Below are 19107 nucleotides of genomic sequence, written 5' to 3' on the forward strand. Positions count from 1 at the left end.
ATGACCATTTTATTGCAGTATTACTGCAAATCGGACCAACATATATATGGGAGCTATATCCAAATCTGAACCGATTTCTATGCAATTCGCCTGTAATGTCAAGAGTCATAAAAAAATCCTTCCTGCCAAATTTCGTGAAAATCGGTTAACAAATGACCATTTTATGGCAGTATTACTGCAAATCGGACTAACATATATATGGGAGCTATATCCAAATCTGAACCGATTTTTTCCAATTTCAATAGGCTTTGTCTCTAGGCCGAAAAAAATGCCCATACCAAATTTGAAGATGATCGGATGAAAATTGCGACCTGTAGTTTGTACAAAAATTAACGTGGACAGACAGACGGAGAGACACACGGACAGACAGACGGACAGACAGACGGACAGACAGACGGACAGACAGACGGACAGACGGACAGACAGACAGACGGACAGACAGACGGACAGACAGACAGACGGACAGACAGACGGACAGACAGACGGACAGACAGACGGACAGACAGACGGACAGACAGACGGACAGACAGACGGACAGACAGACGGACAGACATACGGACAGACGGACAGACGGACAGACGGACAGACGGACAGACAGACAGACAGACAGACAGACGGACAGACGGACAGACAGACAGACAGACAGACGGACAGACAGACGGACAGACAGACGGACAGACAGACGGACAGACAGACGGACAGACAGACGGACAGACAGACGGACAGACAGACGGACAAACAGACGGACAGACAGACAGACACCCGGAGAGACAGACGGACATAGCAGCGAATCAGAAAGTGATTCTCAGTCGATCGTGGTTTTCCCCCCCTAATTCTGGCAACTTTTGTGAAGTACTATGCCATGTAAAAACCTCTCTCCTAAGAGGTGTCGCACTGCGGCACGCCTTTCGGACTCGGCTTAAACATGAATCAGACTGCACTCATTGATATGTGAGAAGTTTGCCCTGTTCCTTAGTGGAATTTTTTATGGGAACACTTGCATCCATGGTGGTCGGTACCAAAGATTCAGCCCGGCCAAACTAACCACATTTTATTTGTTTTCAACCTATAAGGCGCAATAATTCTTCGATTTGGTTGACCTCTAACTTACATGCCTAGCAGAGTCAATCGAAACCCTCATATAAACCCACTGCAATATTTTTGTGGATTTCAGCCATGTAAAATTCTTCATCGAAAAGGTGTGGCTCGACGACACCCCGTTCAGACTCAGTTTTAAGAAGGACTTCTCATATCGTAAAGCTAAAGATTGAATCAAACAACTCAGATTTTAATGAAAGATGTATGGACCCAGTCCCTTAATGGCATAAAATAATTCCATTTACTCTTTGCTTTAAAGGTGGTATTCAATTTAGTACCAATCCACCCTAATCTACACATCCTTTGGTGCAATGTTTCATTTCACTTCATACACCCGCTGTGTTTGTTTGCTTGTTGGCATGTTATGTGCGTTGAAACATCATTTAAATGGAAATATTTTACACGTGATTTCAAATCGTATGTTCATACCTTACATACACGTCTGTCGGTATGTCCGTCCGTTATACTCTCTCTCTCTTTCTCTCTCTGTATGAGTGTGTTGCTGTGTGCTTGTGTGTGAGAGAGAATGTTCGTTCAAAGTACTTAACAAATAAAATGTGTGTTATTGACATCCTTGTCGTTTCTGCCATTTCAATTTCCCCCCAATTCCCGTTTTGCTTCTTTACCACTTCCCTATTTCTCCACAACACCTTCTGAAATCTGCTCAATTTAAATGCGGCACGTTTACGCCAATTGCCTTCATGAGAAGAAACAGACGAGTCAGTTGAAGCAGATGATGAAGACGACGAAGAAGATATAGCCATTGTATCTTTGATTTTAAGGAATCTAACTGCGTTGTCGTCATTCAGATTGAAGAAACGATATGAATAAATAGTTTGACAAAGAATTTCAATTTCAATGTGATTGAGTCACGATGAAGGAGTGTGCGGAAGTGGTTGTGAAGCCTGAGAGAGCGTGCCATGAAAGGGCGGAAGGTTTCGGGGGAAAGGAAAATAAAAATAAAAAGAAAAAGATTTCCAAAGTTATCAACTAGCTCAATTGGGTGTGAAATATCCTGTGGTTATTGATTGTGGTTAAATTAGTTTGAATAGGAAATTTTTTGGGATAACTTTATGCCTGCCTAAGGCAAGAGCTGAATGCACAGAGGAAGGTAGGGTAGGTGCTAGGCAATTAATTTGAATAATGTACTCTGCCTACAAAATTTTAGGGGAGTATATATTTTTTTTAACATGGCAACGTTTTAAGCAAGCTGTGAATCTGTTAATATGGGAACTACATCAGATTTGGACAATGATTATCATGGAAGTTTAAAATCGTAATAAGCCCCTATGTGCATAGCTTCAGATAACAGTAACGACTTCTTGGGGCGCCCCGGTAGCCGAATTGGTAGCATGTTTGGATTACCAGTGCAGGGGTCGTTGGTTCGATTCCCACCAGAAGCCTTAGTCTGTCGCTACTGTGGTATGACAATGGTCTTAAAATTGCCTAAGTGAGTCTGTAAAGGACTAACCTAACCTAACGACTTCCAGGGACTTAAGACTTCAAATCGGGTGATAAGATAATATAGGAGCTACAACAGGTTATGGGCCGATTTAGGCCGTACAGGGCACGGATGTCAGCTAAATCGGATGAACATTGCGGCTTCCAGGGGCTCAGGACTTCAAATCGGGAGAAAGGTTTATATGGGAGCTATATCAGGTAATGAACGAATTTAGACCGTACGGATGTTGAAAGTCAGCTTAATCGGATGAAAATTGTGGCTTCCAGGGGCTCGGGACTTAAAATCGGGAGAAAGGTTTATATGAGAGCTATATCAGGTAATGAACGAATTTAGACCGTACTTGGGCATGGTTGTTGGAAGTGGCAACAGAACAGTAAACGGAAAATGCCAACCAAATCGGATAACAATTGCGGCTTTCAGGGACTCAGGACTTCAAAGCGGAAAAAAGGTTTATATGGGAGCTATATCCAAATCTGAATCAATATGGCCCCTTTGCTATCCCCAATGACCTACATCAATAAGAAGAAACTTTGCAAAATGTCAAGCCACCAGATTAGGTTAAAGGACATGGGCCTGGCAATGGCAATTGGCAACGGCAGTTGCTTGACTCGGAAATCTCTGGTCCATTGTGTTTATCCTAGAAAGAAATGAAATAGCCATTAGAAAACCAATAAGGAAAGGCAAAAGTCGGGCGGTGCCGACTTTATAATACCCTACACTTACACTATAGGTACAAATTGGGAGCTATAATCTGACGAACATATATATGGGAGCTACACTTAAATCTGAACCGATTTTGACCAAACTTCTTAGATATTGTGGTAGGCATTGAGGAAAGAGTTGTGCACAATTTTGGCAATATTGGCCAAAAATGAGCACGCAGTGTCACTAGAAGTGAAAATTGGTCGAAATACATATATGTCAGCTATATCTAAATCTGAACCGATTTCGAGCAAACTTCTTAGATATTGCGCTAGTCATCGAGGAGAGCGCTGTACAAAATTTTGGGAAGATTGGTCAATAAAAGCGCTTGCAGTCACCATTAAAGTTAAAATCGGACGATATTTATATGGAAGTTATATCTAAATCTGAGCCGATTTCCTTGAAATTCACCAGTAATGTCAAGAGTCATAAGGAAATCTTTCCTGCCAAATTTTGAGAGAATCGGTTATCAAATGCGAACTTTATTGCAATATTTCGCAAAATCGGATGAACATATATATGGGAGCTATATCTAAATCTGAACCGATTTCTATGAAATTCACCAGTAATGTTGAGAGTCGCAAAAAGATACTTCCTGCCACTTCGAGAGAATCGGTGTACAAATGAGCATTTTGTTGCATTATTACTACAAATCGGACGAAAATATATATATGGGAGCTATATCTAAATATAAACTGATTTAGATCAAACTTTATATATATTGTAAAAGTCATCGAGGAAAGCGTTGTACAAAGTTTTGGGAAGATTGGTCAATAAATGAGCTTGTAGTGGCCCTAGGAATGAAAATCGGGCGATATATACTTATGGAATCTATATCTAAATCTGAATCGATTTCTTTAAAATTCACCAGTAATGTCGAGTGATACAAAAAAATCCTTCCTGCCAAATTTTGAGAGAATCGGATAACAAATGCGAACTTTATTGCAATATTTCTCAAAATCGGATGAACATATATATGGGAGCTATATCTAAATCTGAACCGATTTCTATGAAATTCACCAGTAATGTCGAGAGACACCAAAAAATCCTTCCTGTCAAATTCGAGAGAATCGGTTAACAAATGACCTTTTATTGCATTATTACTGCAAATCGGACGATATATGGGAGCTATATCTAAATCTGAACCGATTTTTTCCAATTTCAATGGGCTTCGTCTCTAGGGCGAAAAACATCCCTGTACCAAATTTGAAGACGATCGGGTGGAAACTGGCACCTGTAGTTTGTACACAAATTAACGTGGACAGACGGATAGGCAGACAGACAGACTGACAGACAGTCAGACGGACTGACAGACGGACAGACAGACGGACAGATAGACGGACAGACAGACGGACAGATAGACGGACAGATAGACGGACAGACAGACGGACAGACATACGGACAGACAGACGGACAGACAGACGGACAGACGGACAGACAGACGGACAGACAGAGAGACAGACAGACGAACAGACAGACGGACAGACAGACGGACAGACAGACGGACAGACAGACGAACAGACAGACGGACAGATAGACGGACAGACAGAAGGACAGACAGACGGACAGACAGACGGACAGACAGACGGACAGACAGACGGACAGACAGACAGACAGACGGACAGACTCGATGGGTATACTTATCAATGGGTCTATCTCTCTCCCTTCTGAGTGTTTCAAACAAATGCACTAAATTATAATACCCTATACCACAGTAGTGGTGTAGGGTATAAATATGAATAGAGTCTAAACAAGTAAAAGCGTTCTAAGTTCGGCCGGGCCAAATCTTATATACCCTCCATCATGTATCGCATTTGCCAAGTTCTTTGCCCGGTATCTCCTTATAGGCAAACAAAAAATAATGGATAAAAACAACTCTTACTCAGGACACTGGACACTTGCGCTGTGGACGATTTCTCTTTAGATGATTCACTAGCTGTTGCTGTCGAACTACTTTTTGAGTTCCGTGCTTCCCCGCTAGCGCACAGCTTGAGCCCAGTCCAACCGCATGACCCACCCACACAGGGCTTGTGGGATCCACTTTCAATGCCATCCCCTCCTCTCTCGATTGTGGCAGGGGGATTTTCAGTCTCCTTCAATCCGCCAGACTTTAACGATGTGGTCGATAGTTCCTCAGGCAAGTGTTCAGCAACAACTGCTGAGCGTTGATCCCCGAAGGCAATTAGTCTGTATCGGCCCCGATACCAGCCTGCACCGTCACAAATTGGAGGAGACCCAGGAAATTCTGCAAGGACATCGGAGTATACTGATGACAGTTCATTGACTATCCCGCCACAATTATTCCAAGGTATGCAGTCCTGTTCTTTTCCCTTGTCGACAACTGCCATCACCAAACTGATAAATAGCCTCCTTTTTATAGCCTTGTCCGAACGGCGTGCCGCAGTGCAACACCTCTTTAGGCAGAAGTTTTAACACGACACAGTACCTAACAAATATCGCCAGCATTAGGAGGGGATAATTAAAGCTGAAAAATTTTTTTGATGTTCTCGCCAAGATTCGAACCGAAACGTTCAGCGTCATAGGCGGACATGCTAACCACATCGCTACGGTAGCTTCCCCCCTCATAACGTGGTGATTATAAAAGTGGACAAAAGGGACCGAAGAAGTCTCACCGACTAGAGGGCCGCCCCTCAGCCATCCCAGACCCTTGCAGAATTCCAGTATTCGTCAAGGGTCGAGAGACTATAGAGAACTCAATGAAGAGAAGAGGCTTTCCACCTTAACCTTCTTCAGTACCTCCTCATACCCCCAGACCTTGCAGAAATCCTCATCTTCTCGATCCCTCCGCCATGCCAGCGACTTGACAGGAGTCCAGCAGGAATCCCACCAACGAATACAACGATCACGCTATCCCAGCTCGAGAACAAACCCAGATCCCCCATTCGGGCAAGAGGCACACGGACCACATTGGGCCTTGAAATGCTGCCTATGATCTCGATAACACCTCAGCTTTAACCATTTCAAATTTGAAAGAGTCATCTCTATCCGTTCTCAAATGTCATATTTTCTACTACTTTTTTTCGGTTCTATCCCACTGTGCAACACCAGCCCACGCCAAGTCAGCACGTTCGTCATAATAAGAATCCACCATTCCAAACAGCCAACGCAAAGTAAGATAATGGTCCGAGTTTACGTTCTCTCAAGGTGCTCATCAAATAAATGTTGTTGAATTCGTGCCTTTACTCGCCCAACCATTTCAAGTGTTGATGCAGTTATTTTTTTCGAGCACAACCATGGCATTGGTCAAAGCTACCAGTCTCATGATAACACCACACACAAACGTTTTGTTCACTTTGAGGTGCTTGAGTTCACCTACAGAGTCCGATAAAACTGATATAAAATAAGTTGGTCTGTATACGGCTTGTGGGGTAGTCTCTCATTCACCTGAGTAAATCTAAAGACAAGGTGTTTTAGTCAGCTACTAAACACAAATCAAATCCCTCGGCTTCTCACACCTAGAGTCCATCCGCGATCCAAACCTAATCAGCTCATCAGCCGTTTCGTTGCCCGCCACCCCTTGATATCCCGGAACCCAGCACAATCTGACAGCAGCCCTCAAACATCCGAGACGCACTTCGCGACCCGCAACCAGGGCGTTTAGCACCCTCTGACTACCCACATAAATCGTTACAGTGGGAGAGGGCCGCCGCTTCTGACTCAAGATCAAATCCAAAGCCGTGAAGATCACGAAAACCTCAGCCTGAAAGGCACTGCATCCATACAGAAGTCTATGTGACTCCCTAATTCCTAGGCATTCAACAACCCAATCGGAGTAGGGGTTGGACTCCCATCCAGTTGGACCCTTCCGTGTAGACAGAGGTATCCAAGAATGGCGGGACGCCAACAGACTAAAGATCCATTTCCAGGAAGACAACCTCCTGGTCGCCATTGAAGAAAAATCAGCCAGGCCTTACCGCCATTGTCGCGTAGTCGTCCCAGGTCAACAGCCTTCCCCAGAACAAACAAATGCCGAAGAGCATCTGGTCCCTCAGTCTGAGGGCAGTCTTCAACGCCGCGTACTACACATACAAGTGCAAAGGTTTCAGATCAAGTATCGCATTCAGCTCGAGGCACTCCTCCTCGCCTTCGATATCAGCACCACCGCAGTACCCTGCACCTTATCCAACATACTGCGAAGATACATCTTCTCGTGGGCCCGGTGTCACACCTAAAACTTGAATCTTGAGTTAAGACTGACTTGGACTCTGCTTGGCATGGTGTTAGAAGTCATAACAGAACATTCCACCCCAAGTTTTTGAAAAATTAGAAAGACCGCAGGGCCGCCTCCAGTTACCAAGAACTCAAATCAGAAAATCAGTTTATACTAGAGCTTTATTATTCTTGGATCCTTTTCAAAGCATTTTTGGTATGGGCGATAAACGACTTAACAGAATTCAAAATGCAAAGATCACCATAGCCTACGATGGTAGCGTTAGAGTTTGGTTAGTTTGGGGGCTGCTGAAAGCTGGCGTCAGATCTCGAAGCCAGCAGGTCACATAATAAAGGCATTTATATGGAGTTCCACATGGGGTCGAAGCACTAGGATACTAACCCGCGCCTGTAGAAAAAGCTAAAAACGGGCCTAACGTTAACAACCCCTGCAAACGATTTAAAAGAGCGGGCGGCCCACCCCGTAGACATTTCTACACTTATGATCTATCTGATTTTAGACCGATTCAGACCGTACTTGGCACATTTATTGAATATTATAGAAAACTTCATAGAGCAAAATTTTATCCAAATCGGATAAGAATTTGTGAGAAGGTTGCCCCTGTTTCCTAATGAAAAGTTAATAAGAAAAATTTTCATTTACAATGTCGTACAGCAAAGTCTGTCCGAATCCAATTTGGACTCATACATCGCCGTTAGCAGAGCCCTATTACCCGTCGGGGGAACTGCACCATTCTCTAAGCCAATTTTTCGTCAAGATCTCAAGATCCTGCTCAACCCAACAACATAGCTAACACCAGTCAATATCTTCAAAATAACCCACAGAGGTTTGTTTAAACTCTAACAGGCCGGTTCTTAGATTTCGCCGCAGCCATTTGTACAACATTAGGGCCCCAGTACACTACTGATGTAGGGACCAAAATTAAGGTTTCCTTCATGCCAAAGACACATAGCGCCATTCCACCACACAAATGCATTTCATTTGCTGTTCGAAGCAAGTTTTATCACTATTAACGATACGTTTTCCGTCGCCCATCTCTCTTTGGGCCCAAACTCTCACAAAGTCACACATAGTCCAGATGCATTGCCAGTCTTAATATGGGGATAACTAAGCCGAAAATTTATTGATGCTCTCAACAGGATTCGACTCGTATACAAACACAGGAGACAAAACCTCATTGTTGGAAACCTCGTTTGGTAGTAAAGAGTTCGGAATGGTTTTTTGTATTAGAAATGAGAATCGAATGTCATATGCATGACAGTATTGAAGACATTGTCGCCGATATATTTTTATACCCACCACCGAAGGATGGGGTTATATTAATTTTGTCATTCCGTTTGCAACACATCGAAATATCCATTTCCGACCCTATAAAGTATATATATTCTTGATCAGCGAAAAAATCTAAGACGATCTAGACATGTCCGTCCGTCTGTCTGTTGAAATCACGCTACAGTCTTCAAAAATAGACATATTGAGCTGAAACTTCGCACAGATTCTTTTTTTGTCCATAAGCGGGTTAAGTTCGAAGATTGGCTATATCGGACTATATCTTGATATAGCCCCCATTTAGACCGATCCTTTGATTTAGGGTCTTAGGCCCATAAAAGCCACATTTATTATCCGACTTTGCTGAAATTTGGGATAGTGAGTTGTGTTAGGCCCTTCGACTTCCTTCTTCAATTTGCCCCTGTTCGGTCCAGATTTGGATATAGTCCCCATATAGACCGATCCTTTGATTTAGGGTCTTAGGCCCATAAAAGCCACATTTATTATCCGGTTTTGCTGAAATTTGGGACAGTGAGTTGTGTTAGGCCCTTCGACATCCTTCTTCAATTTGCCCCTGTTCGGTCCAGATTTGGATATAGCTGTCATATAGATCGATCCTCCGATTTAGGGTCTTAGGCACATAAAAACCCCATTTATTATCCGATTTTGCTGAAATTTGGGACAGTGAGTAATGTTTGGTCCTTCGACATCCTTCGTCAATTTGGCTCAGATCGGTCCAGATTTGGATATAGCTGTCATATAGACCAATCCTCCATTTTAGGGTCTTAAGCCCATAAAAGGCGCATTTAATGTCCGATGGCGCCGATCGATCAAGATTTGAATATAGCTGCCATATAGACCGATATCTCGATTTAAAATCTTGGCCCTAAAAAAAGCCGCATTTGTAATCCGATTTAACTGAAATTTGACACATTGACTTATGTTAGGCCTTTCGACATCCATGTTGTATATGGTTCAGATCGGTTTATTTTTAGATATAGCTACTAAAAAGACCAATATTTTGTTATACAAATCGGATCATACTTCGATATTGGTCAAATCTGATCATAATGGTCCAAATCGGATCGTATTGGTCCAAATCGGATCATATTTCGATATAACTTCTATGGAACATAAGGTATCCAATTTACACTGGATTTTAATGAAAGGTGGTTTACATATATACCCGAGGAGGTGGGTATCCCAAGTTCGGCCCGGCCGAACTTAACGCCTTTTTACTTGTTATAGGTACATATTTTCCAGAATTTTCTATAGTGTGGATATCGCGATCGCAAGGCAAAAGACTTCTGGCAACGGTGTATGATTTGTTGCACTACCATAATACCTAATTCTGCCTTTTTTCTAAGCCAAAAACTTCCTATATGGTACAAAATGTCCATCGGATCATATTCAAATTAAGCTAGAGGCCTTTTTATGTCCTGACAAGGATTACTTCTAGTTTAGTGAAGGCCAAAAAAAATAAATGAAAATTTACAATAGAATCCTGAAAATTCACAATGGCAAAAGATCTGGCATTTTTAAAAAGAACCTAAGTTCTTGCTGTTAAAGTAGAAGGGAAACGCCCTCCAATGAAACAACAGTTTATTTCAAATTATTGAGGTTTTATCATAATTGGGATACGAATTATCGCCCAAATCTATTCACTCTCAGAGGATTTATTGATGTTTAAATTATCCCACTTAACAACTACATCCCTAGTGGTTTAGGGTAGCAAAAGGTAGACTTTTGCTGACGTTAATCCTCTTTACATACTTGCTACATAAAAGCAAAATGCTACTACCCAACAAGTGGCACTCGTAGTTACTAACAACATTACCCACAATCCATCAAATACAATATCATATTGTTAACACTGGATTTACGAGTATTTCACAAGCAAGGGGTTGCAAAAGGGGCAAGATGGGTAAGGCCGAGAGAGAAAATGCAATTTAAAACAACAAATTGCACTCAGTCAAAAAAAAAGAAAACAACACGCGTCAATTGCAATAACAAAAAAGCACAACAACAACAACAAAAGCAAACGTCAGCTGCAGGTACATATACTCAACCACACACACACTCACACACACAAAGTAGCAGTCTAAGTTTGACAACATTACCCAAGCATTTCCAGCCAAACAGAGAGTGCATTCGCCAATCAACCACTAACGCGAGCGGTCTCAGTCTCGGCAGTCAGTTCTTAATTAAAATAGTTTCAAAGTTTAAAAAGTAAAGGTACGGGCGGAGAAGTGGATAGAAAACAATTGTTACCAACCACTTGTTGGTGATTTAAGAAATAAATTGAAATTTTGTATTGAATTGTCAATTATTGATTTGTTGAAGCTCTATTAACCCACTTACCTTTAAATCAGAATGCCGGTAAATATTCTCTGGTTCCGCCATGGTCTCCGTTTACACGATAATCCAGCCCTTTTGGAAGCCATTTCGGATAAACAATTTGGTGTAAAACTGCTGCCGGTTTTTATTTTTGATGGCGAAAGTGCGGGTAGGTGTTGTTGATTGTATTTCCTAGTAGTCTTGCAGTGTCTTTAGTGCATAATTCATGGTCAATGGCGAGTGCAAGTGTTGTCAATTGTCAATTGAAATAGAAAAACGCCAAAATTGAAAATATTTAAATTAAAAAAAAGAGAAAAAATTAAATAAAATCAGTTCAAAACTTTAGACAAAAATCATACAAAATGAAGTTTGAGTTTTCTACAATCGAGGCCAAATCTATTATATTAAAATTAAATTGTTGCGCTTTGTTTGTTTGTTTGTCTGTTCCCTATAAACTCAAAAACGGCTGAGTTTGAGCCTCCGGTGAAAATTGAGTACCACATTTTTTGATATCCGAAGGGACCCTCCCCCAAACCCCTACTTTCAAAAACACAAGATCTCGGAGATGGGTGCACCAATTTAAGTGAAATTTTGCATGCCACCTTGGTATGATACCTCAAAATCACAAAATTGAAAATTTGGGGGGACGCCCCATCCCAGACCCCACCCGAACGGACATGTTTACCGATTGGGACAATATGGGTATCAAATGAAAGGTATTTAAAAGCAGAGTACAAATCTGACAAGAAAAAATATTTCTAGGTACCTTAAAAATACGAAATTGGAAATTTTAGGATCAAATTAACTGGGGGGACGTCCCATCCCAGAATCCATCCGAACGGACATGTTTACCGATTGGGACAATATGGGTATCAAATGAAAGGTATTTAAGAGTAGAGTACGAACTTGGCTTTAAAATGTCAACCTAAGTGTCGGGGGTTCCCCACACCCAAAAACTCCACCCAACAGGACACTTTCACCGCTTGGGGCAATATGGGCATCAAACGAAAGGTATTTAGAAGCGGAGTACGAATCTGACAAGAAAAAATATTCCTAGGTACCTCAAAAACACGAAATTGGAAATTTTGGGAGCAAATAAACTGGGGGGACGCCCCATCCCAGAACCCACCCAAACGGACATGTTTACCGATTGAGACAATATGGGTATCAAATCAAAGGTATTTAAGAGTAGAGTACGAACTTGGCACTAAAATGTCACCCTACGTGTCGGGGGGTTCCCCACACCCAAAAACTCCACCCAACAGGACACTTTCACCGCTTTGGGCAATATGGGTATCAAACGAAAGGTATTTAGAAGCAGAGTACAAATCCGAAAAAAAAAATATTCCCAAGTGTCTGGGTGGGGCCTCGCCTTTATTGGAGAGGTTCCACCCAATAAAGGACTGAAATAAATTGTCTTTAGAGTCTTAGCGTCAGGGGGAACGACCCCCTCCTCCAAAAAAAAACAACACCAAACTGTCATATAGGACGACCGAGAATATATTGTACTCAAATGAAAGGATGTGTAAGAGGGCAACCCCCTCCCCCTTTCCTACCCAAAAAAGGAATTAAAAAAAACATATGAAGGCCAATCAGGATAGAATAGGACAGCAATGAAAGGTCTTTTGTAGTAGAGTACACTTTTTACCCTCAAATTGGGATAGACACAGCAGGACCTGCGGATCCTTAAAAATGTGGTATCCCAAGTGGTAGCTTTGAAATATGATTTTGAATGTAGATAAGCAATTCAATAAAAAACGAATTAGTGTGGACCTGAATATCTTGATCGCCACCTTCAAAATGCTTGACATTATGAGGCCCAAAATGCTTGACGTTATGGGACTCAAACAAACACAAAATCGTGCTCTAGCTCGATGCTGATATTATTTCGGGGTCCGCCCCCTAAACTCCCTTCAAATCGGTCATGTTTGCCTACTATGGCAATAAGGGGCTCAAGTGATAGGCAATTGATAGTAGAAAACGAATTTGATATCCAATTTTGAGGCCAAGTAATTGGGAGTCGTCTCACCCCATAAACTCCCCCTAGACCAATGGCAATTGGGGCTCAAATAAAAGGAATTTTAGAATAGAACACGATGCTGTTATTTTTTCAGGGCTAAGTGCATGGGTGGGCGCCCCACCCTACACACCCCTCAAACTGGACATATTTGTGGACTATGGCAAAAAGGGGCTCAAATCTGATATCAGTTTTATGGGCAAGTGTTTCGGGGACGCCTCATCTCATAAATTTCCCCTAAACCACACATATATATATATGTAGTTAAAATGTGGTTTTTGGGAGTAGAGTATGAATGTGATATCCACGTGGCAAAGGGTTTGGCTACTTCAATCCACCACCAAAACCAAAAGAATGGAGTTAATCTAGCATCCAAACTTTAATGGGCGGACCCTCCCCTCATTTTCTATGTAAAGTACAGATGCGCCCTTTAACTAAGCTCGTTTGTGTACATTTTTAGACGAATCCACGGTGGTACGTTCCCCAGAGCACACATTTTTTACTGCTTACTTGTTCTTTTAGGTACCAAAAGTGTCGGATATAATCGCTTTAAATTCCTTTTGGACTCTCTAAAAGACCTGGATGATCAATTTCGTGAAAAAAGCGCCAACACTGGACGTCTTCACATCTTTCAAGGAAATCCTGTTCAAATATTCAGCAAACTACATCAACACTATACCATAAGTAAATTGTGTTTCGAGCAGGATTGTGAACCCATTTGGAACCAGAGAGATGATGCTGTGAAAAAATTATGCCATGAATTGGATATAGTGGCCATAGAGAAAATCTCTCATACTTTGTGGGATCCACAAAATGTCATTGATACCAATGGTGGAATACCACCATTGACATATCAAATGTTTTTGGTAAGATAACCGGTTTTTTGGTAAGACAACTGATCTCAGACTTCTGGATTTTTGCCACTTTTTTTGATTCGCAGCATACCGTGCAAGTTATAGGCTTACCACCACGTCCCGTTTTGGATCCTGAATGGACTGGTGTGGAATTTTTGGAAATCAATGATGCAGTAATAGAGGACTTGAATGGTTTCAAAGAAGTGAGTGTAAAATTAAAAAAAAAAAAACGAAAAAAAATTTTTTGAAGAAAAATATATTGAAAAAAAATGTTTTGAAAAAAAATTAAAAAAAAAATTTGAAAAAAAATTTTTGAAAATGCAAATAAGGCTAAAATAACAACAACTGCAGAAGTCAGCTCATCCCTGTTGTACTTCCTTACCCCCCTGGCGTAAAAAAGCGGTTCTTTACCTTTTCCAGCGACCATCTTCCCCTTCGGAGGTGGCTGTGGCGTCTATTTGGAGGTCACAGTTCCTTATGAAAACTCAGGGGCCGTGCACGCTTCCTTCCGATTTTGTCTCCCTCCGCAAGACACTGTCTGTAGTCTCCATTGCTGGTCTTCCCAGAGTACTTGAAAGCGGCGAGCTCTTTTTCTTCTTCAGGGTTTTAACAGTGTTATGCTCTTTGGGAGCTCTGATTCTTTTCCCAGCTTCCTTGGAAATGCTTGGAACGACAGTTCTATTCCTTCCAGCATCCTGCACTTTAGCCCTACTGCGCTGTCGATGCATACTCCTCAGCCTTCACCGTCGTGCCACGGATTGCTTTCTCGGTCTTCTTATGAGCTTAGCAAAGTCTTCAGTTACTACTGTCTCCGTCATACCGATGTCATCATCTCTCGATTCGCTGCGATGACTGTTTTATTGGCAAAAAAATTTCTCTAAGGACAAAATTTCGATAAAAATCTACCTAAAGACAAAATTTCGATGAAATTTTCTCTCAAGACAAAATTTCGTTGAAATTTTCCTTAAGGATAAAATTTCGACAAAAATTTTCCTTAAACATGAAATTTCGATAAAATTTTCCTTAGAGATAATATTTCCCTAAACACGAAAACAGTTTCCCCAAAGACAAAATTTCGATGATATTTTCTCTCAAGACAAAATTTCGATGAAACCATATAATAAAATTTTCCCTAAGACAAAATTTCGATGAAATTTTAATAAAAGATAAATTTCCCTAAACACAATTTGCCTAAAGACAAAATTTCGATGAAATTTTCCTCAAAGAGAAAATTTTCCCTAAAGACACAATTTCGATAAAATTATACCCAAAGAAAAAAATTCGATAATCTTTTTTTTCCAAAGACAAAGTTACGATGAAACTTTCCCCAATGACAAAATTTCGATAAAAGTTTCTCAAAAGACAAAATTACGATGAAATTTCATTGAAAATTTCCTCAAAGACAAAATTTTTATAAAATTTTCCCTAAAGACACAATTTCGATAAAGTTATACCCAAAGATAAAATTTCGATAAAATTTTTTCCAAAGACAAAATTAGGATGAAATTTTCCCTAAAGACAAAATTTCAATAAAATCTTTTCCAAAGACAAAATTACGATGTCATTTTTCCTAATGACAAAATTTGCCTTAACGGCAAAATTTCAATAAAATTTTCCCCAAAGACAAAATTTCAATAAAATGTTTCCTTAGACACAATTTCGATAAAAGACTAAATTTGTTTAAAATTTTATCTAAAGACAAAATTAGGATGAAATTTTCCCTAAAGAAAAAATTTCGATAAAATTTTCTCCAAAGACAAAATTACGATGAAATTTTCCCTGCAGACAAAATTTCGATGCAATTTTCCCTAAGACAAATTTTCGATAAAATTTTCACCAAAGACAAAATTTCGGTAAAATATCTCCAAAAGACAAAATTTTGATAAAATTATCTGCAAATATGCAATTAGGATGAACTTTTCCCTAAAGACAAAATTCCGATAAAATTTCCCCTAAAGACACAATTTCGATAAAATTATACCCAAAGACAAAATTTCGATAAAATTTTCTCCAAAGACAAAATAACAATGAAATTTTCCCTAAAAAAAAAATTCAATGAAATTTTCCCCAAAGACAAAATTTTGATAAATCTTTCCCCCAAGACAAAATTTCGATGCAATTTCCCTTATAGAGAAAATTCATCGATTAATTTCGATGCAATTTTCCTTATAGAGAAAATTCAACGATTAATTTCGATGAAATTTTCTCTAAGGAAAAAATAACTTTAAAGACAAAATTTCGATAAAATTTCGATAATTTCAATAAAATTTACCCCAAAGACAAAATTTCGATGAAATTTCCGTTTAAGGCAAAATTTAGCTAAAATTTTACCTAAACACGAAATTTCGATAAAATTATCTCTAACAACAAAGTTTCGATAAAAGGCAAAATTGCGATAAAATTTTCCCAAAAGACGAAATTTCGATAAAATTATCTCTAACAACAAAGTTTCGATAAAATTTTCCCCAAAGACAAAATTCCGGTAAAGTATCTCTTAAAGACAAAATTTCGATAAAATTTTCTGCAAATATACAATTAGGATGAAATTTTCCCTAAAGACAAATTTTCGATAAAATTTTCTCCAAAGACAAAATTTCGATAAAATTTTCCTTAAAGACAAAATTTCGATAAAATTTTCTGCAAATATACAATTAGGATGAAATTTTCCCTAAAGACAAATTTTCGATAAAATTTTCTCCAAAGACAAAATTTCGATAAAATTTTCCCTAAAGACACAATATCGATAAAATTATACCCAATGACATAATTTCGATAAAATTTTCTCCAAACACAAAATTTTGATAAATTTTTCCTTAAGGACGAAATTTCGATAAAATTTTCCCCAAAGCCAAAATTAGAATGAAATCTCTAAAGATATAGTTTCGATAAAATTTTCTCCAAAGACAAAGTTACGATGAAATTTTCCCTAATGACAAAATTTGCCTTAAAGACACAATTTCGATAAAATTATACCCAAAGGCAAAATTAGGATGAAATTTTCCTTAAAGACAAAGTGTCGATAACATATTCTTCATAGACACAATTTCGATAAAATTCTCAAGCTGTCATCATCTCTAGATTTGGCTGCGATGACTGCTAAATTAACAATGTAGCTGCCTGAATCGGAAACACCTCCATAACTTAAAGGCTGGGAGGAACTGCGCATCCCTCTGGCTTACCCGTCTCTTCCTGTATCATAAATCTGACGAATGGTTGTGCGCTTAAAGCATTACTCCATACTACAGATGCCAAGGCACCCACACCTATAAGAGGGGCGGACAACATGCTACAGTACGATGCCACCACCGCAGCTGTTGGGTCTTTAGAGTACATTTTGAGCCTTCACCTGAAAGATTTTCAAATTTTTGCGTAATAGGTAATACCTATTTCGAAATGCAGATATTTTTCTTTGAGGAGCGAAATGAAAGCACATCCGCTCTGCTCAACGGTTACGAAATTATTTTTAAGCAAAGTTTTTTACTGAAATTCTCCCTAAAGCTTCATTTTTCTTCTCCTTTCTCTTTATATCCCTCCGACAGTTTCCCACGCCGGCTCAATTCAATAAATTCCCCGAAAAGTTATCCTATTTGGCCAAGACTAAGTGGATTGGTGGAGAAACTCAAGCTTTGCTGCATTTACGCGAACGCCTCAGTGTCGAAGAGAACGCCTTTCGTTGTGGCCGTTATCTGCCGAATCAGGCTAGCCCCAACATCCTGGAGTCACCCAAGTCCATGAGTGCCCATTTACGTTTTGGCTGTTTGTCGGTAAGGAAATTCTATTGGGATGTCCATGATCTATTCAGGACGGTACAGCTGCAAGCCGAAGGTTTTGGCATGCAAATGTTTGGTGGAGCCCATATTACAGGTCAACTCATATGGCGAGAATATTTCTACACCATGTCCGTGAACAATCCCTTCTATGATCGCATGGAGGGTAATGCCATATGCCTTAGCATTCCCTGGGCTCCTCCCAATGTGGAGCAATTAAATCGCTGGACTGCCGGCGAAACTGGGTTTCCTTTGATCGATGCTGCCATGCGTCAATTGTTGGCAGAGGGATGGCTTCATCATACACTGCGTAATACGGTGGCGACTTTCCTAACTCGAGGTGGCCTTTGGCAAAATTGGGAACATGGTTTGAGATATTTTCTCAAACATCTGTTGGATGCCGATTGGTCAGTGTGTGCCGGTAATTGGATGTGGGTTAGCTCATCGGCCTTTGAACGTTTGCTGGACTCATCTTTGGTCACCTGCCCGGTGGCTTTGGCCAAGCGTTTGGATCCCTTGGGTCATTATATAAAACAATATGTTCCGGAATTGGCCAAAGTACCACAATTGTATATGTTAGTGTTTTCAGTTAATGTTGCTCGACATTTTTGATAAATTCTTTCTTTTTTTCAGCCATGAACCCTGGCGCATGCCTCAAGAAGAACAAGAAAAGGCCGAATGCATTATTGGCGTACATTATCCTCATCCCATGATCGATTTGTCTTGGGCCACTGAGCGCAACATGAAAGCCATGCGTGATTTGCGTATGTCCTTGACATCTGGTGGAGCTCCTGATAAGACTCCACCCCATTGTAGGCCATCCAATGAGGAAGAAGTGAGGCATTTTTTTTTGGCTAGTGGATTAAAACCCGATGGTCAATGATTTTACATTTTGGTGACGTACCTTTGGACCTGAATATATATTTTGGATTATATTTACAGTATATAATATTTGGAAAATTTTAATGTCAAATGATTGTCTTAAATAAAGTGTCTATTAATCCCCTAGTGTTGGTGTAAATGATGTGTGATTTCTCATTTGCAGGACTATTTTGATTTCGATAAAATTTAACCTAAAGACAAAGTTTTGATAAAAATGTTCTTCAAAGACAAGGTTTGAGCGAATTTTTCTCTTAAGACAAAATTTTCCTTAAAAAGAAAATTCATCTAAATTTTACTAAAAACAAAAATAATTTCCCTAAAAACAAAATTTCGATGTAATTTTCTCTACAGAAAAAATTTCTCTAAAGACAAAATTTCGATAAAATTTTCCCCTAAAGACAAAATTTCGATAAAATGTTCCCTTAAAGGCAAAATTTTAATGAAGTTGTACTTAAAAGAAAATTCTTCGAAATTATCCCTAAACACAAAAACAATTTCCCTAAAAATAATATTTCGATGATATATTA

At 39.8% G+C, this 19107-nt stretch overlaps 1 protein-coding gene across 2 annotated transcripts; it reads left to right on the top strand.

Moving 5' to 3' along the window:
• Nucleotides 1-10864: 10864 nt before the first annotated feature.
• On the top strand, nucleotides 10865-18719 carry LOC106084713 (cryptochrome-1). Of its 2 annotated transcripts, none has more exons than XM_013248596.2 (6): nucleotides 10865-10958; nucleotides 11096-11229; nucleotides 13600-13943; nucleotides 14018-14134; nucleotides 17471-18273; nucleotides 18332-18719. In XM_013248596.2, exons 2-6 carry the CDS (start codon nucleotides 11097-11099, stop codon nucleotides 18579-18581), a joined length of 1647 nt encoding a protein of 548 aa, XP_013104050.2. In that variant the 5' UTR covers nucleotides 10865-10958; nucleotide 11096; the 3' UTR covers nucleotides 18582-18719. The 2 variants fall into 2 exon arrangements, with proteins under 2 accessions (XP_013104050.2, XP_013104052.2); XM_013248598.2 differs by having other exon boundaries at nucleotides 10865-10952.
• Nucleotides 18720-19107: the final 388 nt, after the last annotated feature.

The sequence above is a fragment of the Stomoxys calcitrans genome, chromosome 2 (assembly GCF_963082655.1).
Source record: "Stomoxys calcitrans chromosome 2, idStoCalc2.1, whole genome shotgun sequence".
Classification (NCBI taxonomy): Eukaryota; Metazoa; Arthropoda; class Insecta; order Diptera; family Muscidae; genus Stomoxys; species Stomoxys calcitrans.

What these genes read in the sequence shown, in the direction of transcription:
- LOC106084713 (XM_013248596.2), top strand. Translation starts at nt 11,097, where the DNA reads ATGCCGGTAAATATTCTCTGGTTCCGCCATGGTCTCCGTTTACACGAT. An exon ending in TTTTGATGGCGAAAGTGCGG is followed by an intron (nt 11,230 to 13,599) that starts GTAGGTGTTGTT and finishes TTGTTCTTTTAG; the next exon opens with GTACCAAAAGTGTCGGATAT. An exon ending in ACTTGAATGGTTTCAAAGAA is followed by an intron (nt 14,135 to 17,470) that starts GTGAGTGTAAAA and finishes TCCCTCCGACAG; the next exon opens with TTTCCCACGCCGGCTCAATT.